Source organism: Triticum urartu, chromosome 3 (assembly GCF_003073215.2).
Source record: "Triticum urartu cultivar G1812 chromosome 3, Tu2.1, whole genome shotgun sequence".
NCBI classification, from domain to species: Eukaryota; Viridiplantae; Streptophyta; class Magnoliopsida; order Poales; family Poaceae; genus Triticum; species Triticum urartu.
The window spans coordinates 432,630,342-432,656,569 of NC_053024.1; the positions used below are offsets into that span (position 1 = coordinate 432,630,342).

Genomic DNA, 26,228 nt, shown 5'->3' on the forward strand with positions numbered 1-26,228 from the left:
TGCTGAAAACGTATCAAATGTCCACTTGTTCTTTGGGTGCATGGTAGCTAGGAATGTTTGGTCATTTGTTGGTGAGTTCTTCCAAATCCAGATAGGCACGGAATCTGTCGCTCGTTTATGGGTTTCCAATAAGAAAAACTCTAAGTTGAATACTATTAGTTCTGCTGTCCTATGGTGTTTGTGGAAATATAGGAACTCTATGATTTTTAACAACACCATTTGGACTTCCATTACACAGGTTTGGGGTCTGATCCTCAGAATACTCAAATTCTAGGGTGTCTTGTCTCCGGAAGCGGGGAGATCAAAACTGGAGGAGTTTCTGGGAGCTCTGACTAGTTTCCTTCAACAACCCTTGCGGATCACGAGTGGCTGACACTAAGGAAGAATGAAGTTGATGCTCGCTGGAGTATGCTCAAGATCTTAGGAGAAGACGATGGCTTCCAATCCCCTGCCAAGAAGCGAGACCCGATGGACAAAGACACCACAGGCAACCCGGCATCAACTCTCATGGCCTGCTGGTCGCCCCAAGCTGCTTTGGCGCGGCTGTTCAAGTTCGGGAGGTCTAGGGCCCTGGTCATGATGTGAAGGCACCTTGGGGGTGTGTTGCTAGGTTACTTTGGCCCGTGTGTTTATCCCTCCCTGACATGTGTGTCCTGAAGGGGTTTTTAGTTCTCCTCACCCCCCCCCCCTAGTTGGGTTTGCAGAACCTCACATGTTGGGTTTGAGTCCCCTTTTGCCTGTAATGTTGCACTGGATACTGTGGATTTGGTTTCATTCTGGTAATGGAACCGGGGAGAGACCTCCCAGTTCTTCTAAAAAAATCCATCGTGTCATCGGGTAGTTACCCGCCGCCGATGGCCGTCTCGCCCCGTTGTCCTCTACTCCTGCGCCTCGTCCCCTCTCCGCTCCGACGGCCTCCCCTGCCACAACACCTCCTCACCTGCCCCGCTCCGACTGTGGTGCCGGCGCCATGGTCACCTCCTCCCCGCCGTTGTTGATTGGCCACGCCGCCGCAGCTGATTGGTCGCGTCCTCCTGCTACCTCCCATGTGGTGCCGCGCTCCAACCCTCGAACGACAGGATTTGGTCGGAGGCGAGCACATGTCGTCGGCGGTGAGCCCCTATACTACATGCCCGCATCGTCATTCTTCTGCCATTGGGTCACCGGCGGGTGGGCCCCGACAATCCATTCATTAGATTATGGGCCTAAAAGAATTAGAGAAAGAAGTTAACAGGAAGTGAGGAAAGTTGCTTCGAGATAACTTCCCCTAAATTTACGATCGTTCCGTAGAACATGTTTTACAGAAGAAGAAAAACTGGAGGAGTTGTTGGAGTTGCTCTAAGTTAGTTGTGTAGGGGGGAGGTGTGATAATATGGGAGGCACTATTTTGTAAACAAAAACCAAAAAGAAAGGTAGGCTACACCTCCAAAAAATGAAGAAAAATAAATGCTTGGATGTGTATCACTCACTGATACAGTGTACTACTACAGTCACTGATTCGTGTGTTTATTTGCTCCAAGAAAGCAAAACCGAGATGAATCCAAATGCAACACGTACGGCTGTGTGATGCTATTCCGTCCCCTACCCAACCGATGCGACGGTGCGCGAAGCTCCGTGGACGTGTCCCGGCAACTGCAAAGCAAAAGAACATTGCCAGAAACCGTCACGGTCAGAAGCAATAGATGCACGAGATGGAGATGGAAACAGTAGCAGCACCGGCGGCCGGCGGCAGCGAAGGAGCGACGACGGCGTCAGGGGAGTACTGGAGCGAGGCACTTAAGTCGTTCCTCGACCACATCCCCGTCTCCTCTCTCTCCGGCGCGCTCCGGCCCTCTCCCTCCCCAGGTACACGCGCCGAGCACGCATGCCACTCTCTTGCATCCTCATTCTGTGCGCCAGTCCGCTGGTGTCATGGCCGTCTTGGTGTGCAGCGTTGGAGCTCAACCTTGATGCCTGCGTGCTGGACGCCATCGGTTCCATGCGCCGCGCCAATGCGAGCGGATCCGTGATCGTCGACGAGGTCCACCGTAGCCTTAGCAAGTTCGTCGACCGCGACATAGGATACGTTGATTTCCCCAGCCTCGTCTTATGGGCACTCGAGGTAATTCTGCTTTGGCTGTCTGTAGATTATTAGTCGTGAGGTTTTACTGAAAGCCAGGTCTGAGCATCTTCTTCGGCTGCATTGCTTCTTCCTAGGAACTTGACAGGGTGAGCACTGAACGACAAGACAAGAGTTCCGACTTCCTCTCAAGTCTGAAACTGCATCCTCAGATTGCAGAAACCAAGGTACATTTTCCTCTACTTTGCAAACGTGTAGCCTACTGCTGGATGTTCATCGCTGCACTGAAATGGATGTGATCCAATGAAATATATGATTGCTTATGGTCCCGGTTCTTGCTCTGATGAACAAAACAGATTTCATGGTTAGCGAAGCTGTTCCTATGGGAGCCATTCTTCCCTGTTCGGTCCCATGATACGCTCTTCCACGCAATGCTGCTCTTCTCCAAACACCACAGGCTCAATGTGATACCTGTTGTTGAGTCGGTCAACTCCAGTGTTGACGGATTTCTTACTCAAGTACTAAGTTGATGCTCAACGCTTTTGAAGGCAGAATTGAATTATGAAAATAACTGCCAATGAACCGCACTACAGAATGCAGTCATGGAGCCGCTTCTCCAGTCAAGTGGTCTTGAATGGCTCGATAAAATCGCAGATAAACAGCTATCTGAATTTAGGTAAGCCCTGTGCTGAAAATCAAGTACCAAAACTAATTTAGGACCGTTTGTTATCAGTAATGTACTTGCTTGTTGCCAGATTTGCCAATGCGAGCAAGCCTGTTCTTGTGTACTCGGATGAGACTCTGGCCTATACATTTCGTGTTCTTTCGAAGGAGAAGACAGGAGTTGCAGTTATCGACCGAAAAACTCGGCGTTTGATTGGAATGATTTAGTGCAGCGATGTTTACCTGCTGTTGGACGATAGCTCCTTGTTCAGCAACAGAAAGCAAGTTTTCTGCTCTTTTTCTTCTCATCCCACTCAATGTTTGACTGAAGATAACTTTTGGTAACAAATAAAAACTGCACGTTGTTTATCAGGATCATGAGTGCTGAGGAATTCATCTTGCTGAAGAACAAGGATGAAAAATCCAGAACGGGGCATTCATCAGAATCTGATAGCATCCCCAGCCTCAGAAGCAGAGTGCAACAACCTGTTGTAACGAACCGGAGGTCCGACACCCTGAAGCAAGCAATGGAAAATCTAGCAGCCTCGGGAAGCAGCTGCAGCTTCATCGTGGACGAGCAGGGGCACGTGGAAGGAGTCGTGACGCCAAGAGACGTCATCTCTGTCTTCTCCCCGCCGTGCATGGACTCGAGGATCGATGGGGGCACCTTCTTCTCGGCCGCGCTTGAGCAGGCCGGCTGCCGCGTTGAGAATGGACAAATGATTAGGAACTCCTAGGCTCTTAGCTAATGATGATCGGATAGATTGCGTTTCGTTGGGGCAGAGTGCAGATAACTAACTCATCAGTTGATCTGTTTGCTCTTCACTAATAGGAGCATTTGGCACTGTCAAAAGCTACTGTCACTCTGTTCTTTTTGGTTAGTACTTGTTCACAAAAGATAAATCAGCAGTTCATAATGACGGTGGACATAATGTAAGAGGAGGGAATTGGTGGAATCGTTTCTTGTATTGCTGAGCCGGGCAAGTATATATTGTGTACATGTCTTGTAGGACAAAAAGGCATTGTAAAGGCGAACCAACCTGTGGTTGAGATGGTTAGGTGGACAGTGGTATCCCCAACCCACCAGGCTTCGTAAATCTCAAGATGATATGCCGGCTCAGGTGCTCATAAGGGTAGGGTGTGCGTGTGTGCGTTCATAGGGGTGAGTGTATGCGCGTGTATATGAGCGCTTGTGTCTATACTGATGCTAAAAAAGGCATTGTAAAGATAATACAGGAGGGATATGGATCGACTAAGGCAACTTTAACCGATCCCCTATCTGGCGCTAAGAGATGATAAATTTGGTTATCCTCCCTTATGCCGCACCTAGCCGATTCCCTAAACCTCCTAAGGGGGATAAATTATCCTCCACTGCCAAAAAAGCCCTAATCTCCCTAAATATGCTCGTGCCGTGTGCGGCTGAGAAAAACTCCTGCCTCCTCTGTCATACCGCAGCCGTCGCCAACCCCCGCCGCCGCCGCCGATGACCGACCTGGCCGTCGGAAGTGGAGCCAGGACCATTCCTCCACCCCGCCGGCCACCGCAGCCCGCGCCGAAGAAGAGCTTGGGGATAAAAAAAGTCCATCGGGTTCAAGCTCCGGCTACAACCGCGGCAAAGGTCGTCGGGGTGGAGAGCACCTCTCTGGCAACGGCCTGCTGCTCCTTACGGTGCCGAAAGAGCTCGAAAGGCGACGACGACAACATCGGCCCTAGCCGAGGAGGCTGCGAGGAAGAAGAAGAAGAGAAGAAGAAATTGACTCTGTTAGAGATATGATAGGCAAATCAACACGACGAAGAACGAAAAGCAACCAGGGGACACGAGATTTAACATGGAAAACCCCTCCAACACGAAGGGGGGATCACGAGCGCCAGCCAACAAATCTTCACTCTATCGGGGGAGGTTACAAACGCCGGGGATTACAATTGATCAACTTGTCCCGTGCGGCGGCTTACAAAGGATATATATAACACATGTGACCTAGGTCAATACTGATCCGTATTGCCGGGGGGCACCCCCAGCCTACCGGCGACAGGCCTCGCTCCGCCCGCTTGTCAGAAGTTAGCATTTCTTTTTATACTTGAATTTGGATCACAACATAACAGACTCCGATGGCACGTGCGGCATCTCCGACGACACCCACGGGCACAGCTCAGGCGCTTCCGGCGTCGGCAGCCGGTAAGAAAGGTCGCGGCCCCAAGTGCTCGATGAAATGCCTACATGGTAAAAAAAACATGTTCAACATTTCAGCCGATCGGTGATTGTTGGTAGCCAGTGGTGATGTAGTTTCTTTGTTTCGTTGTTGTAGCGTGGAGATGAACACAAACGAATTCTTAGCTTCTTTGGAGTTGTCGGCCACGATGGGACTTGATGAGCTCTACTACGGCTCCATTTGTCACCATTTGGAGGTGGCCCAATACATGGAGCAAGAGGAGGTGGTCGGGGAAGAGGAGGTAGCCAAGGAAGAGGAGGAGGCCGATTAGGTGGTGGTCGTTGGGGAGGTGACCGATGATGAAGAGGAGGTTGTGGTGGTGACCGAAGCAAGCACGCGGCCGTCAAGGTCACACAACGCCAACTACATTGCAAAAGAAGATGTTGCTCTTTGCGATGCTTGGATGAACATCCCCATGGATGCAATGATTGGAACGGATCAAACCAAGACTATGTTTTGGGAGAGAATTGCCGATCAACAACATATACATGCTATGTGTTGTGGTGATTTTGGATCAAACATTGTGTTTGAAGTCATGTCTTTTGGGTGAACTATGCATGTTTTATTTGAAAATTATGATGATGAAACTATATGTTATGACGGTTATGTTATGCATGTTTGGATTTTAATGTTTTAATGATGTATATTGTGAAGTGTTTAAAGTTCATATGACTAAAACAAAAAAGCTATACAAAATATTTTTTTTACTTCACTAAGTTTATGGGACCGGCTAGATGTGGCCACCTATAAATGAGGATGATTTTCCTACACTAACTTTACTTGACCGGAATACTCCACTAACTTATAAGGGATTGTTTAGAGTTGCCCTAAACTGGATAATTAGGATTTAGGAAACGATTTTGAGAAGAACAACACGAATATGAAGCAAAAGTTGTGCCATGTGTGCTACGCGCCCGTCGGCCGATGTACTGAAATTATCCGCCGCCTGAACAGCCGTTGGATCCCTGAGCTGTTAGCTGCCTGAGCTAGTGTATGTGTCCTGCATGCTCCCCTCATTATTCCTGTAACTTGTGCATTGTTGCAGAAACAAGACAACAAACTTGTCCCCTGACCCGATAGAGCTATGCCCAGCTTACCACCGCCGCCAACCCGCTCCCAAAATCAGCCCGCTACCGACGTGCAGGAGCTAAGTTGAACTCTTTGCAACACCATGGTGTACCATATCATGCGTCTCATGCTTGGATCAGACACAAAATCAAGCTCACCGAGGGGCCCTGCTTGGAGAACAGGCGCGGCCTCTACGCCAGCATGATGGCGACGAGCTCCCATGCCGGGAACCCCTTTGACGATTTCTGCAACTGAAGCTATGTTTCTGAGACATGCGTTGTGTTGCAATGCTTTGCCTTGTACGCTCTAACATCATGCGCTCCTCCAACGCTTTCTGCAACCGGGGCTATGTTTCTGAAGCAAGACCCCTGTCGCAGAAGAAAAATATCTTCGTTGTTCAATCATTTTTTCTGAAACAAGACCTTTCTTGCAGAAACTTTCTAAAACTAGGCCCTGTTGCTAAAAAAGACTTCACCACCGAATTATTTTTTATTTCTAAAACAACATCTCTGTTGCAGAAACCATCTGAAACAATACAGTTGTTGCAAAAAAAATTGGCTGCAGAGGACTTGTGAATGCTCGATCAAGACTGATCCGACGGCTATACAGGCGGCGGACTTTGCCCATGCATCCGTCGGCTGAAGGATAGCTTTTTCCTCACAGGAAAGCCTTAAAAATAAATTAGCCAGATAAAGAGTAAAAGTGGGTTCCCCAAAAAAAAGTAAAATTGGGCAGTACGCAATCTCCAAACCGTGAGAAGAAGTCACTCTATGAAACGTCTTGTCTGGCCCCGTCTCACATCTTTGAAATACCAGTAAAATAAATACTGAAATATGGTTTTCAGCTTACTAATACTCCTTCTGTAAACTAATATAAGAGCGTTTAGATCACTACTTTAGTATTCTAAACACTTTTATATTAATTTACGGAGGGAGTACGTTATGAGTTTTTCATCGGCCTCTTGGGGACGGGCGAGGATAAAACTCTTTGCCTCCGCGATGACATTTGGGACCCAGCCGAAAGGGTCTCACAGGAGGAGAATGATGGGCTCGCTCTTGCTTTCCTTCTGGAGGAGATCGATAGAGTTGTGCTCAATATAAAATCGGACACGGCGCCAGGGCCGGATGGGTGGCCGGTCGAGTTTCTCAAAAAAATTGGCCTAACCTTAAGCACCTTTTCTATGCCATTGTGAATGGTTTTGCATTAGGCACCGTCGACCTCGCTAGATTAAACTATGGGGCGATCAGCTTGATCCCCAAAGTAAAAGGGGCTAACGACATAAAACTCTTTAGGCCGATCACCCTGATCAATGTCCCTTTCAAGATTTGCACGAAAACCTACGCATCCTGCTTGGCGCCTGTTGCACAACGGGTGATTAGCCCTAGTAAGACCGGGGTTTTGAAGCATCATAACATTCTAGAAGGCCCTCTAGCGCTTCTTGAAATCGTTCACGAGCTTAAACGAACCAAGTCGAGAGGCATTCTTCTCAAGTTAGATTTTGAGAAGGTCTACGACCGCGTGAACTGGGAGTTCGTGCGTGAGGTCCTCATCAAAAAGGGCTTTGATGGGGGCTTTGGTCACCGTATCATGCACCTGGTGAGTAGTGGACACACGGCGATGACCATCAACGGTGAAATGGGCAATTTCTTTCGCAACAAGCGTGGCCTTAGGCAGGGGGATCTGAGCTCGCCTTTGATTTTCAATTTTGTTGCGGATGCTCTAGCGGCTATGATTAAAAAGGCCAGGGCTGCGGGTCACATTAAAGGGTTAATCTCTGACCTCATTCCCGGTGGCGTGACTCACCTGTAGTACGCAGACGACACGATGTTGTTATTCGAGCCGGACGATCATAGCATTGCTTCGATTAAGTTATTGCTACTAACTTTTGAGATATTGTCCGAGCTAAAGATCAATTTTCTCAAAAGTGAAGTGATCACCATAGGGATGGATGATCGCGAAAGTAGGCGGGTGGCTAACTTGCTCAACTGTAAGCTTGGGAAGTTTCCGATAAAATATCTAGGACTGCCAATTTCGCACAAGAACCTGACCATAGCCGAGTGGGCGCATCTTTATGGCAAAGTGGTGAATCGAGTTAGTCCGTGGAGAGGGAGGTTTATGTCTTCAGCCGCTAGGTTAATTTTGAGAAGTTCATGCCCAGCTTTACAATGGGCTTGTTCCTCCTTGCCGATGGAGTGCATGCCCGGCTTGACACGCCGCACGCTCGGTTCTTTTGGGAAGGAACTGGGACGAAACGCAAATACCACTTGGTCAAGTGGGCTGCGGTATGTAGACCAAAGAAGTTCGGTGGTTTGGGGATCACGAACTCAAAACTTATGAATGTTGCCCTGCTCACCAAATGGTGGTGGCGACTCGCCCAAAATGAGAAGGGTCTCTGGGCGGACATCCTTCGGGAAAAATACTTCCCGGATGGCAATCTGTTTAAAGCCAAGCCCAAGGGATCGTCGTTTTGGAATGGCATCCAAGCAGTGAGACCAGCATTTGCGGTCGGGGCTCACTTTTCAGTCAATAGCGGAAAGTCTACGTGTTTCTGACTGTATTGTTGGAGGGGCCAAACTCCGTTGTGGCAATCACACCCGGAGTTGTATCATCTCGCCACAGACACGCACATTCTGGTAGCTGATGCCCTTAGAGTGCACCCTCCGGCGATATCCTTCCTCGGGACTCTGGAGGCAGGAGAGGCCGAGGAGTGGAATGCACTTGTGGCTAAGGTCGAGGGGAAGAGGCTCAGCCAGGATAAGGACGAGATCTTGTGGAGGCTAACGACTTCACGGAAATTCTCGGTCAAATCCTTATACGAGAAGCTTACGGAGGGGAATGAGCTCGATATGGCTAGGGGGCTGTGGAAGGCTGGCATTCCCCTTAAGATCAAGATTTTTATGTGGCAAATGTTCCGCAATCGCCTTCCAACCTCGGACAATGTGGCCAAGCGCAATGGGCCGGTGAATGGGACATGCGCCATCTGTGGTCTTGGGGAAGACGCTAACCACGTATTCTTCATATGTTGTCTCGCTAGATTTGCGTGGAGTGCGGTCAGAGACACTTTTAATCAGAATTGGAACCCGCAAACTAGCGTCGATATGCTTAACTTGCTATCCGCACAGAGGGGTGCGAATGCGAGGGTAGTTTGGCGCTGCGTAGGGGCGATGCTTTGGTCCATTTGGACCGTGAGGAACAAAATTACTATCAAGCACAAGTTTCCTGCTCACCCCGTTGAGATTCTTTTCAAATGTCATCTTTACCTACAGGCTTGGGCGCCATTGGGGAAGCAATGTGACAAGGATCGCATGATCGAGACGATGGAGCAGATCCAGCTGTGCATGACGAGAGCAAGACTTCAAGAACAACAAGCTTGAGCCTTTTGCGTTTAGTTTATTGGTGTCGCGAACCTTGCTATGAAATATCAACGCGTGTTTGAACTGTTAGCCTTATTTTTACCGAGACGTCGAGCCTGTTGAACTGTTGTCTGTTTGATTTGTAAACCTAAAACTTATGTGAATGCTGCCTTGTGGCTTTATTAATTTAAAACCGGACGCTTCGTGCGTCTATGTTTTTTTTTTTAAAAAGCCTTGCTGAGTGTTTTGAACCACGGCGTCTGCTCTGCCGTCCATAGAGATATGTAGCTGTCGCGGTGTTCAGACCCGTATCTCTCGCTAGGAGATGACCACGTAAAAAAAACAGAAGGAACTGCTTGGCTGAACGGAAGTCACGGCTCAAGCTCCCTCCCGCGTCGCCCATCATCGATCGCCTTGTGTCCGGTGGCTTTGCGGTCTGGCGGCGTGGCGGCCGCGCGCAACAACCAGCAAAATTGCTTGCGGCCTCAAAAAAAGCACTAGGTACCTGTGCTAGAAAATGCGGGGTGAGCGGTCCGAGCCGTCCCACTTGCACCCCTCCTCCATTGTTCATCGGCGCTTCAAACGTAAACCGGTGGGTGCACGTGCGATGCACCTACCTACCTTACTGGTAAATACCCTATTAGGTACCAACGGCACACGATGGCGCTCGCCTCGCGCACTGCCTCTGGAGCGCTCTTGCTTGCTCTCTCTCCCTCTCTCTCTCTTATATATAGTCAACCAAACGAAGCAAGTGGCCAAAGCAGCAGCAAGAGGAAGGCTCTTTGAAAGAAAGCTCAAGAAGGAAGTCGATAGAGAGAGACAAAGGGAGAAACAATGGACGGGAGCAAAGGGCCGGTGGTGGTGACCGGAGCGTCGGGTTTCGTAGGGTCATGGCTCGTCATGAAGCTCCTCCAGGCCGGGTACACCGTCCGGGCCACCGTGCGCGACCCGGGTGAGCCTCCGTCTCTCTCTCTCGACGTGGTAGCTAGCTAGCTTGACCGCATTCCTGATTTGTTTTTTTTTTATGTCAGCCAACGTTGAGAAGAACAAGCCGTTGCTGGAGCTTCCCGGAGCCAAGGAGCGGCTGTCCATCTGGAAGGCCGACCTGAGCGACCAAGGCAGCTTCGACGACGCCATCGCCGGCTGCACCGGCGTCTTCCACGTCGCCACGCCCATGGACTTCGACTCCCAAGACCCCGAGGTAAATATCAATATCCGGGATAGCCACGGAAATACTGCTGCTAGTACGCAGTATCAAAAGCTGAGGTGAATGCAGAACGAGGTGATCAAGCCGACGGTGGAAGGGATGCTGAGCATCATGAGGGCCTGCAAAGAGGCTGGCACCGTGAAGCGCATCGTCTTCACCTCCTCCGCCGGCAGCGTCAACATCGAGGAGCGGCAGCGGCCAGCCTACGACCAGGACAACTGGAGCGACATCGACTTCTGCCGCCGCGTCAAGATGACAGGATGGGTGAGACGACAGCAGAGAGGCTTCTCTTCTCCACCTCTACTTGTTGAAGCAGCAATAATAACATGTGATGAGTCGGGTTTTGCAGATGTACTTCGTGTCCAAGGCCCTGGCAGAGAAGGCCGCCATGGAGTACGCCAGCGAGAACGGCCTGGACTTCATCAGCATCATCCCCACGCTCGTCGTCGGCCCCTTCCTCAGCGCCGGCATGCCGCCCAGCCTCGTCACCGCCCTCGCGCTCATCACCGGGAACGAGGCCCACTACTCGATCCTGAAGCAGGTGCAGCTGGTCCACCTGGACGACCTCTGCGACGCCATGACCTTTCTCTTCGAGCACCCGGAGGCCAACGGCCGCTACATCTGCTCCTCCCACGACGCCACCATCCACGGCCTCGCCACGATGCTCCGGGACAGGTTCCCCGAGTACCGCATCCCGCACAAGTTCCCGGGGGTCGACGACGACCTCCAGCCCATCCACTTCTCCTCCAGGAAGCTCCTCGACCACGGCTTCAGCTTCCGGTACACCGCCGAGGACATGTTCGACGCCGCCATCCGCACCTGCAGGGAGAAGGGCCTCATTCCTCTCGGAGACGCCCCGCCGCCTGCAGCCACCGGCAAGCTGGGAGCTCTTGCTGCGGGGGAAGGCCAAGCCATTGGTGCCGAGACATAATAAGCCAGCACTGCTGCTGCATGAATACTATTCTTGTGTTCGGAATTTGCATGGGCAGAGCCCTGTAACTGGTGGGATATCATGGACTATGAGTGCATCATTTTTTTTCCACCTCGGTAGTAGTATGAAATAAAATTAAAAATGACGCATAAACTTTATCAGTATTATTTTTCATATTCACTACTCCCTCCGATCCAAAATGAAGTGTCGCAGTTTTGAACTAGGCTTCAAAACTGCTGACACTTATTATTATGGATCGGAGGTGGTAACATTTACGCCTTTACTTGGGCTGAATGTTGCTGTTTTTCATGGGATAGAGAACAAAGGATGCTCTATTATTTAATTATTAATCTGGTAGAATGATGGTCAAAATTTGTTCCCCAGAACCACATATTTACATCTCTATAAACGATTGATGATATGGCTATATAGATATTAACCTAATTTCCTGTTCTCCCAGGAAAAGAAAAGAATGAGCACCACTGCCTATCTCCCCTCTTAGCGCTCTGCAGAATTGAACTTGTTCCAAGCTTCCTGCACAACGGAAGCACGATGATTTAGTCTCGATTATTGCAATAAGTAATCACACATCAAATCATAGCCTCCATTAAACATAAAATTCCAGGTTTTTACTAGTTTGGCGTTCATGAAAAAGTCCGCATGTGGTTTTCAACTTTATGCAGTAGTACGTCTTAACAACAAACGCACCTTAAGAAGATCAAACACCTTCTCACAGATGTACTTTTGTCTAATTGTAGCACCCCTTTGTTGTAATTTATCAGGATGGACACAAAGGGTTGCCTTCCTGTATGCTTTCTTCACGGCAGCAGCTGTAATGAGATCTGTGAGGGGAACTGACTGCCAGCCACTGTCTGAACCAAGTATCTGCCCACAAGAAAAGGATTAAAAGTGACTTTTTCAGGAAAGCTTTTAGATATAGTGATTTGACTATGGGTAGTTTAATTCAGCCAGAGTAATTCAAATTTGGTATCACTGCATAAATGATAAGGTACAGAATTGCTCAAGCATGAGTGAATTCAAGTAATTACATCCATGAGAAGATTTTTCTCCAAATGAAGCAGATAAACAGATGAACAACAAGTCAGATTTACAGATGATAACATGAAAATTAAATGGTTTGTAAATTTGATTCAACTGTGCTTCTAATACCTTTCATGCATGGGTAACCTTTCCTTTATTCTATAACACTATATAGTGTGACAATAACTTCAAATATTAACCGTTACATATGCTGCATCCAACGGTTGAGAGATGGCAAATCCGAGCATTATCATCCGTTGGACAAAGTTTCAACACATAGAATTATGCCACTGTGTTCTAATTGAACTCCCACTGTATCATCTCATGTATTCTAGAAGCGTCTTTCCCCATGCTTAGCTGATTCTCTAATTAAAAGAAGAGACAGAACAACCTGGATTCTAGAGGATCCCTTGCGTTATTTGGGCCTTCCACTCTCCACACATAGTCTGAAGAAGACAGATTGTCAGTTCCTTGTGGACAAAGTGGCGGCCAAGCCCCCCCCCCCCCCCCCCCCCCCCCCCCTCCCCCCTGGCAAGGTAACAACATCAACTCGGCAGGTCGATCCGCACTTGTCAAATCGGTCTTGACATCACTTGTGATTTACCACATCACCGCGCTTGATGTGCTACCGGGCACCAAAGAAAGTATCACCAAGATTCAGCGGGCTTTTCTATGGGCGGGTACTGATCAGGTTTCGGGCGGCAAATGCAAGGTGAATTGGAGAACGGTTTGTCGCCCTACAAATCTTGGCGGATTGGATATCCTGGATCTTGACAAGTTTACCTGCGTGCTCAGGCTGCGATGGCTCTGGTTTGCTTGGGTGGACCCACAGAGGGCTTGGGTTGGCCTTGAAATACCTTGTGATGATGAAGACAAATACTTATTCTATGCCGCGATGATGATAACCATTGGGGACAGCATGACCGCAAGTTACTGGCACTCTCCCTGGCTCCATGGACCAAAGCCTAAAGACATTGCTCCGGGCATCTTCGCCCTTTCCAAGCACACCAATTCCTGCGTTGCCAAGTCCTTGCAGAATAATGACTGGGTCAGGCACATAAACCTGTAAGGTGGACTCTCCGTTGCCCGCATCCAGCAATTCTTCGACCTTTGGTCCAAATGCCAAGAGGTCCACCTTTCGTCGGGTACCAGTGATGGCATCCATTTGGAAGTTCACTGCCGATGGATGCTATTCTGCCGCCACCGCTTACCGGATGCAGTTTGCCAGTTTGATCAATTCAGAGATGCCACATATGGTTTGGAAGGTCTGAATTCCACCTAAGATTAAATTCTTCTCATGGCTTATTCTTCAAGATAGGATTTGGACGGCGGACAGAGACCAAACTACGGTCTTTGCCAACTTTGCAAAAGAGAACCTGAAACCGCTGCTCACCTGATGTTCAAATGTGGATTCACTATCAGAGTTTGGAACATAATTTACAATTGGCTGGGAATACAATCGGTGACTCCTAGCTGGAGCAACCTTCAGACAATCAAGCAATGGTGGAGATCTAATGAGGGTAGGCCAGGCTACTCCAGGAAAACCAACAAGTCTTTACAGATGCTCATATGTTGGGAGATTTGAAACGAGAGGAACGCTAGGGTGTTCCATTCCAAAGCTTCCCATCCTACGAGAGTGGCCGCGACGATTAAGGATGAGGCAAAGACTTGTTGCCGGGGCTAGATTCTTGGGCGATTTAATTCCGGGAGAGTGATCCCTTTTGTTCGGACCTGCGTCGTCCTGTAACCTTAAAAACATTGTCTTACTCCTTAATTAATGAGATGAGGCAAAGCTTTTGCCTCCGTTCCATGAAAAAAGTTGGGATAGAGTTGGATCTTGTCCAATATGATTCGCAGGAAAGGAAATTAATATCGGGATTGTATTTTTTAATGCTATTATGTATCTGATGACCTGCAAAGCACGTATAATTTATCAGTTACTTGTAAAGATTGGAGCCCCATTCACTCATCTCCCATGCTTTTTCCTCTCTATTCTGACGGGTGGGGCCAGCAAACCTACAAAGACAACAGCAACAGAGCCCTCCCGAACCCCCCTCCTTTTGTCTCACATCACCCAATTACCTCCTGCTGTCTCCCACTGTCATGACCGGCATATACTACAGCCCAGGCTTCCGCGGCGCCCCAGTTTATCTTATCGTTATTAGGGGCTTAGCCCAGTTATCGTATTTGGAGATTATATAAACTCATGTACCCTCCCCCCCCCCCCCCCCCCCCCCCCCCCCCCCCCCCCCCCCCCCCCTCTCTCTCTCTCTCTCTCTCTCTCTCTCTCTCTCTCTCGCGCGCGCGCGCAACGGCGGCGGCACCCCAGCGACCACGCCTTCCTCCACGCCATCCCTCCTTCCACCCCTACAACCTAAGACCACGCCCTGGCAGGGACCCGATTCCTACCAATCCGGTATCAGGTGTCTCAGGCTTGATCATGTCCGCGCCACCGCCCACCCCCTCCCTCCCGCTGCCGATCGCATCCTCGTCGCCGATGACCACCGTGGCCAGCACGCCGTCCCTGACCGGGCCGGTCTCCTCCGCCGCCTGGACGCCACCCGCGCCCGCCCCCGCCGTGCTCACCTCGGAGGAGATAACAGCGGCGCTCCGGGACCTGACTCAGGCGGTCCAGGGCATCTGCACCTTCCTCGCGGGGCACTATGGGCTGCCGCCGCCCGCCCCCCGTCACCACCATCACGGGGCCGCAGCAGCTCCCGTGGCAGCCGCCACCACCGGCGACTTCCGTCGCATCCATCATGCCGCTGCCGCAGCAGCCGCCGCCACCGGCGATCTCAGGGCTGGGCCTTCCGTTGACGGCGCCCGGGGTGCCCATCCACCAGGTCTGTTTCCCCCCGTCGCCATCTCCGCCACCGGCCTGGCTCGCCGGGTCCATCGAGTCGGTCTATACGATGGCCTCAAGATAGCCGCACGTGATGTCACCGCCGGCGCCGCCCCCGACCATGCAGTTCGGCGGGTCCTCAGGTGCCGCGGGTCCCTATGATGGTGTGGACAGGCCCCTTTTCCATGGCTGTACTCTGCAGCCCGCACACTCGGCGCCGTCGCCCTCGCTGTTCCGCGCGGATGACACATACCCGCCCGTCGTCCATGCCCAGCCACCGCCGAGATTCTCCAAGCCGGAGTTCACGACCTACGACGGCACCGTCGACCCCATGAATTGGCTCGACCAATGCGACCAATTTTTCAGGGGGCAGCGCACGCTCGCGTCCGGCCGCACCTGGATCGCCTCCTATCATCTACGCGGCGCCGCCCAGATGTGGTGTTACGCCCTCGAGCAGGACGAGGGCGGCATGCCGCCATGGGAGCGTTTCCACGATCTGTGCCTCTTGCGCTTCGGTCCCCGCCCTCCTATACGCGGGAGCCGTCTGGCGAAGCTTGGGCGCCTTCCGTTCCTTACCACAGTGCAAGACTTCGCCGACCGCTTCCAGGCACTGGCGTGCCACGCCCCCGGCGTTTCGGCTCGTCAGCGAGCTGAGCTCTTCGTCGGCGGCCTACCGGACCACATCCGCGTGGACGTGGAGATGCGCGGGCCACAAGATCTCCAGACGGCCATGTACTACGCCCGCGCGTTCGAGCGCCCCGTTGTGGCCATGCAGCAGGCACCACCGCCCCAGGCCGCTGGGCTGCCGCCCTGGCCGGAAGTTCCCGCGCAGGGTCGGCTTGCTCAGGCTTCCGTGGCCAAGCAACTCAAGCGTCGCTGCCAAGGGTTGTGCTTCAACTGCGACGAGCCCTACGTGCCCGGCCACGTCTGCCCGCGACTCTTCTACCTAGAGGCTGCGGACTACATTGAGGAGGACGCTGCCGCCGCCGGGCTCGGCGACCTGCCCGCCCCAGCTGACGCGGAGGTGTTTGGCGCCCGTTAATCACCTCGAGTAGTTCCGCAAGCGTTTCCCCGCCTTCCAGCTCGAGGACGAGCTGTTTGTGCAGGCGGGGAGAGATGTTATGACCGGCATATACTACAGCCCAGGCAGTTAGGGGCCTGGCCCAGTTATCTTATCGTTATTAGGGGCTTAGCCCAGTTATCGTATATGGAGATTATATAAAATCATGTAAAGACTCGTTTCAAGTTAAGCAGAAGCAATCATATTTGCTCGGCTTCCTGAAGGGAGCCGGGAGACCTAACCCTAGCCGCCGCCTCCTGCGCCCTCTCTCTCGCGAGCGCGCACGCAACGACGGCGCCCCAGCGCCGGCGACCACGCCTTCCTCCATGCCATCCCTCCTTCCACCCCTACAACCTGAGACCACGCCCCGGTAGGGATCCGGTTCCTGCCACCCACTACCAATGCCAGTCGTGCCAACTGCCAAAACTCATCTAAGCTAGCATACAATGTTTTCGAGTAAACCAAATTACACCTTGCTAGATTGGCATGTGGGGAAGAGTGTATCTATTTATTGTGAAGGTTGTTCGACCCACATGTGAACTTACCACCAACTCTAATCTTTATAAGTAGGAAAGAAATGAAGCAGACAAAAGGATAAGCAACAAATAAAATATTAATAAATCATACCATAAAAATTAAATGGTTTGTAAATTTGATTAAACTTGGCATCTACTGTAATATCTTTCATGCATTGGGTAATATATGTTCAGAATAGACTTCTAAAAGCTATAACAAACTGGAAAACTGTCCTCTAAAGCTCTCGACTACTCACCATACACAGCCTTCCCGGTTTAGACATCTATCTTCTGGATAAACTGGATAAGTGGATATGTATACATATATTCCACGACCAAACTGTTACTCCATAGTTTTCGGGTAACATATTATTTTAGCTGAAGGAGATTCCGTACCAGATTTCTGTGATAGTGTTTCTTTGTATTGTGCAATAATTCCAAACCCAACTAAATTCAAAATTTACTGAATTGAGTTGTCTAGAACTTCTTGTGTTTTCATCATGGATTTACAGTGTCCCATACTGATTGATAAACTCAATATTTTCTACCATTTACCCAAAAATAAATTAAATTGCAAGAATGTTACGATGTTTGATTTTCATATTTTCCTTTCAGCTTATGTGGTTAATCAGTTATGCTTAGTGCATTACAGTACTTTCTGGTACTACTGTAACAGCATAAGCATGTAAAGGAAACTGTTAGGTATAATTCCATAAAAAGTGGAATTACAGAAGTTGACTTTAGAGAGTTGTGTTGTGGATGTTTTGAGTCATTTCTTAAGCTGATCATTTCTGTAACTGAGTAATAAGTGGAAGCTCCCAACTCTCAAAGTCATTTCTTAAATTTCCTGAAATCAATTTAGCACAGAATTTATTGGAAGTCAAAAGTAATATATATTCTAAAACTGAAAATGGACATGCGAAAGGTATACAAGGCTCAGCGAAATTTATAAGCAACAAAGAAAAATGGTTGAAACAGAAGTCATGTAAGTCAAAATACGTACATATTGCAACGTAGAGAGCAATGCTCGTAGATTTCCTTCCTTTCCATTTGACCATCTCTTGACTTCAGGATCAAGGAATTCAGCCAATCTCTGTATCAAAGATATATGAACACCAGATTGCAGAAGAAAAGACTATTAAGAAACAGTGCAATATGTTTGCCTTCCTGGTGAGTGATAACTTATTGTCTTACGTGTTTTTCTGTTTGCTCCCTCTGAGCCAGCATGTCCCGCATATTCTTTTCGGCTAGAGCTTTTTCCTGAAAATTGGTGATGATGAAACTACCAATAGATGTCAAGACTAACAAGTGAAGGAGAAAACAAAACATCTGAGTATACCGCTCGTTCAGCTGTCCGTTGGTGCCTCTCCGATCTTGCTTTGTGTCTTAGCGCTGATTCAAACTCAGTTGCTGTAAATAAATGCCAAAACATTCAAATAAGGCAAAGAACATAAAGTTCCCACAAATCATCATCACATAACATACTGTAAAAAATATTACAGGAAAAGGTTACGATGACATGACAAAAATTGTCCCCCCTTATACAGGGAAAAAGGTTAGAAACACTTCTGGATATCAGCAGTACCTTGATTACAAGAATCTGTGCTTCTTCCATGGTCGTTAGAAGCTGTCTTCTGAAATTGTGTGTCCTATTTATTATCCAGCATCAAGACCAAGGATGAGAAATTACTTAGGGCATCATTAGTAGCTGCTTAGAGTAAATAAAAAAATAGTTTGGTAGCTGTGCCAAAAAGTCTTTTGTAACAACATCAGTTACCTGATTAGTAGCCTTAAAACTATCTTTGAATGGGACCCTGGCCTTTTCTATTCGCTCCTTAGCATCTGCAGCAGCCTTTGCCTTTTCAATTGCCCTCTCTCGAGCTTCTGCAGTTGCTCTCTCAACTGCTGCACGTTCCACTTTTATTCTAGCTTCTCTAGAAGCCTTCTCTGCAACTGCCTCATCACTTGCCTTCTCTTTAACTCGTGCTTCTGCAGACGCTCTTTGTCGTGAAGAGGTAATCCTTTCTAATGCTATTCTTTCAGCCTTTGTACGAGCCTCAGCGAATGCCCTCTCATGAGCTTCTCTGGTAGCCCTCTGAACAGCAAGCCTATCTTTTGCCCGCTCCCTCTCCCTCTCCTTCTCTTCTAGTTCTCTAATTGGTTTCTCCTTACTTTGTTCTTTTTCCATTTTGTATTCCCTTTCTTTATCTTTATCTGGTCTTAGGGAGACATCCTTTTCAATTTCAATTTCTGCCTTTCTTATATCATCTCTCCCTTCAATTCTCTGGGCATCAGAGGTCTCTTTTCTTGATTTCTGAACAAACTTTGATGCACTACCCTCTCCAAAAGATTGCTGATCCTTCAAATTTACACTCGATATTTTGCCTTTGCCATCTCCTTCACTTTTGCCGCCTGTCTTTTTCCCTTGTAACGCTGTGTCTCTTATTGTCGAATATTCACTATCTGCTTTTATGCAGTTCTCTTCAAGATTTACAAGGAAAGATATGCTTTCTTCAGACGTCAGAGCAGAAATAGATTCAGCATTTTGAGGCAAGTGATGCATGCTAGTGCATGCTTCTGAGAATGAAGCATGCATATCTTTAGAACATGTGGTATAATTATTGTAATCATCGGTGATAACTTCAGCTCCAGAATGAAGTACATTACCCACCCTATTATTCTTTGCAATTATTTCTGCATATACATCATTTAGTCCTCTGGTGGCACCAGTTTCCGTGGATGTCTGGCCTTCCGCCGTATCATGGTTTAACGTTTTTTCCACCAGTGTCGTCTCACTGTTCCCTAACAAGGTATTCTTTGCTTCTTTTCCGTTACCATGGGATACAAAATCCTCAATTGTATCCATATTGTTTGCCAACTCTTGAGGTTCCAATAATGACTCCTGAGATTCTGGGAGTTGATCTGAGTGTTTGGCAGAAGTAGCACATGTTCTAACATTGTTTTCCATCAAGTCACTGTCTGCCACAAATACATTCAGCACCTCTGCTTCGTCATTTTCATCAGCATCGGTATCAGAAGTAACACTAGTTTCCTTTTCAGGAGATCCCGCATCCCAGTATACATCTTCATCTTGGGAATCTTCATGCAGGCTTTCTTTCTCCTCAATTACAAATCTCTCCATTTCTTTATGGATGAGCGTTTCTGAAGGTAGTTCAGTTATTTTTTCTTGTTCACTTTGCAGGCATGCTTCATCAACAAAACTGAACATCTTGTCTTCCTCATAAGTTTTAGCCTCCCTGTGAACTGTATTTGACAGCTTTGGGGACCACTGGTCTTCGTAATATTCTGCAGGCTCTTCTAATGTGGCTACTTTCGCTTGAATCGTCTCAATTTCATCAATGATAGGAACTTCCGGATGTTCATCTGATATTTGATTCCTTGCGGAAGTGCAAAGTGTCTCATCAGCACATGGAATCTCAAGTCCCTCTTTATTGTTGTTTTCTTTGTCATATTTTCCTACTGGTGGAGTTTCTTCAGTACTAGCATCAGAACAATTTTGGTTACCATTGGCATGACCTACCGGTATACAAACCTTCAAAGACAAACTGGATGTATCTGGAACAACATGCAGCTTTGGAGGTATGCCATTCATACATGAAGCCTCAAATATCCCATCATCATCATGACCTTTTGGAGAATTGCTTTGCCCTACATGTTCTTTGATATGAGAATCGTTTGTTTCTTGGTATACCACCCTTTCCTCCCATAGTGAACCTTCAGGAGCTGTAGGAGCCTCATGTTCAACCACTAGAGCAGCTGTATCATCTGCTATAAGATTTACATGTAACGTTCCCAGCTCTGTTATTTCATTACAACCCAACAATTTCCCATCTCTTTCCAAATCACCTGCATTAACCCCTTCTTTTACTTTCTCAGAATGGCCATGCTTAGTGAAGGGATTTGTTGTTGGACCATTATCACCTTCACATGCAGCTGTGCTAGTTGCAGATTTCCGATGATGGCTAACCAGATCGTAGAATTCAGCATCTGATGCCCACTTGCCTAGTTGATCAACTTTACTGTCACTTTGTATTATCTGCTGAGGCTTCCCTGGAGATAGAACCCCTTTTCCGTCTTGATAACAGTCAGCTATCTTAACTGCACTACTGCCTCTGTGTTTATCCAGGAAACTTAGATTCTCATAGTTTTCCTCTTCTGCTAACTTTCTTGAGGTCAGCTTCTCTTCAAATATATTCACCTCTTCAGGACTCTTATCTTCCTTGATTTCTGTCGATTTTGTGCCTCTATGATGACCTGGCCTCTTCCGAAGTTTAAAACTGTCCCCTTTTCTCTCCATCAGTTCTTTTGCAGCTTTTAACCTCGCTTCAGCAAAATCCATTGCTTCCTTTATAGCATCAGCAGCAGCAGAGTTAGGATTGACCTCAGAATCTCTGTCAGATTTACTTTCCTTGTTATTAAGAAAATTAGATGGTAGGATTGATGGTGGCTGTACTTTGATGGGCGGTGTTTGAATATGGGTGTTGGACACCCTTAAGAATGGATAGTCGGGGGAAGGCACTTCCTCACTTGATGCTGAATGAGTGCTAGATCTCTTGTGGTCCTTTTCATCTTCATAGAGATTTTCAGAATTGAGAAGACAAGTTGAGATATTTTGCTTCACATCCGTTGCTTCCTTTATAGCATCAGCAGCAGCAGAGTTAGGATTGACCTCAGAATCTCTGTTAGATTTACTTTCCTTCTTATTAAGAAAATTAGATGGTAGGATTGATGGTGGTTGTACATTGATGGGCGGTGTTTGAATGTGGGTGTTGGACATCCTTAAGAATGGATAGTCTGGGGAAGGTACTTCCTCACTTGATGCTGAATGAGTGCTAGATCTCTTGTGGTCCTTTTCATCTTCATGGAGATTTTCAGAATTGAGAAGACAGGTTGAGATATGTTGCTTCTCATCCGTTACAGCATCACCATTTACAGGGAGTTGTGGTGGGCTAGTCTCCTTATTTTCATCATTAGCAGTTGCACCATTGCTCTCCTCACTTGATGCTGAATGAATGCTAGAGCTCCTGTGATCCTTTTTATCTTCATAATGATTTTCATAAATGGGAAGGCATGGAGAAATATGCTGCTTCTCATCAGCTACAGAATCACCGCTTGCAGGGAGTGGTGGTGGGCTCATCTCCTTATCTTCACCATTAGCAAGTGCACCATTGTCCATTACTGGAACATGATTCGTTGCTGAATCATTTGACAAATTGCAAGAGTCAACCACGTAACTTATTGAAGGCTCCACCATGCAAGTAGTCATTTCAACTAGATCATCTAGCCTTCCCCTGGTTGCCTTATTATATGACATGTTGAACTGTTGTTCACCATCTGGAGGAAAGGAGATTGGAGAAAACTGTTCCTCATCAAACTGTTGGTCATAGACCACATTTGGATAGTGTTGATAGAGTAGAGATGGCTCAGAATCCATTTCAGCAGATTCTTTTCTGATTGATGATCTGTAGAATTGAAAATAATGAAGAATGAGTCAGAAACAAAGCGTGTGCATTCGCTTTTTCCAATAGTAATGGAAACAAGCTTCTGTCAAACAAATGTAAAGAAGATGATGACAACACAACATTCGCAAAGCAAGTTGTCAGGTATGCCACATGCATAACACGTGCTGCTTAAATGAAAACAAAGGATTTAACTTGTGCACTCGACCTCGGTAACAGTTGAAGGATTGATCTTACAGCAAAAATGGTTAATAATGAACAGGCTCAAATCCACAAGTAATGGTTTCACATTGATTTTGAAGCCCTGTCAAGAACAGATTTCAGGAAATAAAATCCTACTTATTTGTTTTCTTGCGGGGGAAAATCCTGCTTGTTTAAATCAAAACTCAAAAGATGACACAGATGATGTGATATCTGGGCCCGGGCAGCAATTCAACACTAACAGTGTGCTTCCATTAAATCTACGTGCTTCCATGGACCACATGGAGCTGATTGTTGGCTGTAGGCTCTATGCATGAGTAGCAGCCGATGGAGTTCATCCACACACGTGGGCAATCATGAACTAACAAATGTAAGAAAGAATTTGCACTGTGGGTCAAATTACAAGATCTATATATGGAAAGCAAGTATGATTGGCCTGGTCCAAGCATTACTAATTTACACAAAAAGGGGGTATGAAAAGGCCAGGGGATGTGGGATTTCCGATAGAAGCCGAATAATCAAGCCGCTTGCCAACAACAACAACAACAACAACAAAGCCGTTAATCCCAAACAAGTTGGGGTAGGCTAGAGGTGAAACCCATAAGATCTCGCGACCAATTCATGGTTCTGGCACATGGATAGCAAGCTTCCACGCACCCCTGTCCAAGGCTAGTTCTTTGGTGATACTCCAATCCTTCAGATCTCTCTTTACGGACTCCTCCCATGTCAAATTCGGTCTACCCCGACCTCTCTTGACGTTATCCACACGCTTTAGCCGGCCGCTATGCACTGGAGCTTCTGGAGGCCTGCGCTAAATATGCCCAAACCATCTCAGACGATGTTGGACAAGCTTCTCTTCAATGCCATTAGTGAAAAATTGCTCCTACTCAGTAATAACTACTTTTGCTTTAAGATCTGTAAACACTTTAAGGTGGACTGCCCAAGCAAATTCTAACCAACTTAATCTCACATTAAAGGCCAACTTGGCATATTTGTTTTGTCCTATAGAAGAAACAGAATAAAGTTTGATATTTATTCTAAAAAAGGAATAAAGTTTGATATTCCTTCATGGCTTTAAGAGAGAGGTTACCAATTAGTTCATATGTGAAGAGAATTAGAAATGGCCAAGCAAAAGCACCTTTAAGAGTCACCACTCGCCAAAATGCTAAAGGCACCCTATTAGTCTATGAATCAGCTTGGTGGCAGTTGGTTACCTTCAGCAAGTTAAAGTGGATATTCATGGCATGGGAGTTAAGAGACAAGCATTTGTATTTTGGAAGATCCAACAAATTCCCAAGTGGCAAACCTTCATAAGTTGACTAGTACCACAAATATGTGAGGCCCTTGCTCAAAATAGACAAAGGAAGTCAGTCACATTTTACCACGGAACTACTGCTAAATTAGGCGGTGAATCGCAAATAAAATGCAGGAGCAGTAAGGGGAGAATTTGGTGGAAAAAGGGGTGAATACACTACATGAATAGATCTGATAGATAAATGTTTCCTTAGGAATCATGTGCTATTTCCAATCTGATAATATCTTTCCGTGAAATTGTAGTCTCCATATAGTAACTTTTAATTCATAAGTGACCATCACTGAGACGAACGTCTCACAGAAAATTCCTAGCAACAAGTACACGTACCACGCATGTGACTGATTATACTAGAAATAAGCCCTGAACAGCAGCATCTGAAATAAGATCTGAAGGTGGAGTTATGGTTTGTGCGTAACCACCCAAATTCTTCTAGTTCAAACCAACTGGAAAGGTGAGGAGAAAAGGCACCACTTGGCCCAAAAGGAATCACCTTTCTGCAAAAGAAGTGCACCCAAAACAAACAGAGGTACATATAGCGTAGCTAAACTATCCAATCGCATAGTTCCACAGTATGCATGGAGCTTAAATGGTGACAAAAGTTAGCATCTCTACCCAGCAGAGGCATTATAGTACACGTAGCTCGCAAATGACATGCCACCACACTCACCGAAAGACAAGCAGAAATTGAATAAAATCTTATAAAGGAAAAATAAAGCTACAAAGTGGTCGTGTATAGGTATAGCAACATTTGTCCTAAAAAAGCGGTGGCATTGACGCGTCATATATCGCGTAGGAAACATTCTGGGATACACGAGGAATGGCTTTATGGTGTCCAGTGTCCACCCCACGGCTCGTCGCCTCTAAACCACGATCAAACAGGGCCTAAAAATGGCGTGGAAGGCCAGCATTCTTATCCCCAAAACACAGAGCACGCAACAGTAGCACAGCGAGGGTCATAGAGAAGAAGAAACGCAAAATTCCAAGAATGAGCACAGAATCCATACCTCGAGCTCCCGCTCCATGACTCGATCTCGTCCGGCATTCCCTCCGGCTCCGCGAACATGTCCTCGTACGGCGCCGCGTACTCCCCGAAGCCGGCCCGCGTGAAGATCTCGCCGTACCTCCCCGCGCCGCCGTCGCTCCCCGCTGACGCCGGGGGCAGGTCGAGGTACGGGATGGAGCAGGAGGCCGCGACGCCGCCGAACACGTCCGCGTAGTCCGCCGGAGCCCCTGCGAGAGGGGGCGCGAACCGCGGGCCCCCGCCGAACACGTCCCCGTACGTGGCCGAGTCCGACGCCTTCCTCCGGTGCCTCCGCGCCCGGTGCCGCGGTGGCGGTGCGGTGGCGAGGTCCTCCATGCGGGCCTCGCGGCGAATTGGAGAATGGGGGGAGAGGGGAGCAGGCACCAGCAGTCCAGCAGGCAGCAGGCAGCAGCCTCGCGTCGCACTGATTCAAATAGCTTTGCTACGCTACGAGTAGAATTTGGGTTCGAGTACGGGGGGAGGAGCGGAGCTTGGGGCCTGGGGCGATTTGGGAAGTGGGCGCGGGGGGACGAGTGGTAGGTCGAGCCGGCGCCTGTAGAGCTCTTTTGTTTTCTTTCTTTGTTTCTTTTTTGATTGATGATTGGTGACATGGTTGTGCCGGTAGAGAATCCGCGTATATTTTGGGTCGACACATGGTGGAGCCCGGATGTCCAGTCACCAGCGTCCTCGCCGTCGGCCCAGGGAAGGCCAGGTTGTCTTGAACAATTTACTGGAGAGGCGACTTGACTTCTGTCCGGCAGCGGCCCCACCACACCTACTTCTACTGCAACTCACATACTGTAAAAAGAAAACTGCTCCTACTGTATGGCAACAGCTTTTCGTTTCGGCTCCCAGACTACAATTTCACTGCTCAGAATAGATCAAGAACAAATGGGTAAAACTTCAGCTCACTTGTGTGTTTAATGGCATCTTGTAATCAATCAAATATACTAACATCACTTTTCTCGGCCATGGTTGTTGTCATCACCTTCCCTCTTCCTTTCTCCGCAACATCCAGCAGCTACAAAGAACATGCCAAGAGGTTCATTGTAATACCACAAATGGAACGGAGTTTCATATCTAGCATGAACATTGCTGGAAATTTTGTATATCCTTGCGGATCTTACTAGTTGTTGCCACTCTAGCAAAGCACTCATGCTGGTAATAAATTAGACTTTTGAAAAGCTTTTCACTCACTTTCCAAGGCCTCGGTAGCAAAGCTCCTACAATATAGAGCACCCCCCCCCCCCCCCCCCCCCCGC

At 48.0% G+C, this 26,228-nt stretch overlaps 2 protein-coding genes and 1 pseudogene across 2 annotated transcripts; 2 read left to right on the forward strand and 1 right to left on the reverse strand.

Annotated features, from left to right (window-relative positions):
* Window positions 1–1,648: 1,648 nt before the first annotated feature.
* On the forward strand, window positions 1,649–3,926 carry LOC125548436 (annotated as a pseudogene).
* Window positions 3,927–10,017: 6,091 nt separating this feature from the next.
* On the forward strand, window positions 10,018–11,652 carry LOC125544210 (dihydroflavonol 4-reductase). Its single transcript, XM_048707812.1, has 4 exons — window positions 10,018–10,305; window positions 10,385–10,554; window positions 10,630–10,824; window positions 10,910–11,652. The coding sequence occupies exons 1-4, from the start codon at window positions 10,188–10,190 to the stop codon at window positions 11,489–11,491; spliced, it is 1,065 nt and encodes a 354-aa protein (XP_048563769.1). The 5' UTR covers window positions 10,018–10,187; the 3' UTR covers window positions 11,492–11,652.
* A 153-nt stretch (window positions 11,653–11,805) lies between these two features.
* LOC125544209 lies at window positions 11,806–25,524 on the reverse strand. Its single transcript, XM_048707811.1, has 8 exons — window positions 24,950–25,524; window positions 18,727–22,432; window positions 18,535–18,598; window positions 18,289–18,359; window positions 18,144–18,209; window positions 17,953–18,042; window positions 12,200–12,376; window positions 11,806–12,025 (listed from the first exon to the last, which is right to left on the reverse strand). The coding sequence occupies exons 1-8, from the start codon at window positions 25,300–25,302 to the stop codon at window positions 11,990–11,992; spliced, it is 4,563 nt and encodes a 1,520-aa protein (XP_048563768.1). The 5' UTR covers window positions 25,303–25,524; the 3' UTR covers window positions 11,806–11,989.
* Between the last annotated feature and the right edge of the window lie 704 nt (window positions 25,525–26,228).

Bases quoted from the DNA above. Each gene is read 5' to 3' on its own strand.
- LOC125544210 (XM_048707812.1), top strand. From the start codon at position 10,188: ATGGACGGGAGCAAAGGGCCGGTGGTGGTGACCGGAGCGTCGGGTTTC. The intron at 10,555-10,629 runs GTAAATATCAAT...AGGTGAATGCAG, and splicing joins TCGACTCCCAAGACCCCGAG to AACGAGGTGATCAAGCCGAC. The intron at 10,825-10,909 runs GTGAGACGACAG...CGGGTTTTGCAG, and splicing joins GCGTCAAGATGACAGGATGG to ATGTACTTCGTGTCCAAGGC.
- LOC125544209 (XM_048707811.1), bottom strand. From the start codon at position 25,302: ATGGAGGACCTCGCCACCGCACCGCCACCGCGGCACCGGGCGCGGAGG. The intron at 18,043-18,143 runs GTAAGACAATAA...TCTTTGATACAG, and splicing joins GGGAGCAAACAGAAAAACAC to AGATTGGCTGAATTCCTTGA. The intron at 12,377-17,952 runs GTACGTATTTTG...TCTTGTGGGCAG, and splicing joins TGCTCTCTACGTTGCAATAT to ATACTTGGTTCAGACAGTGG.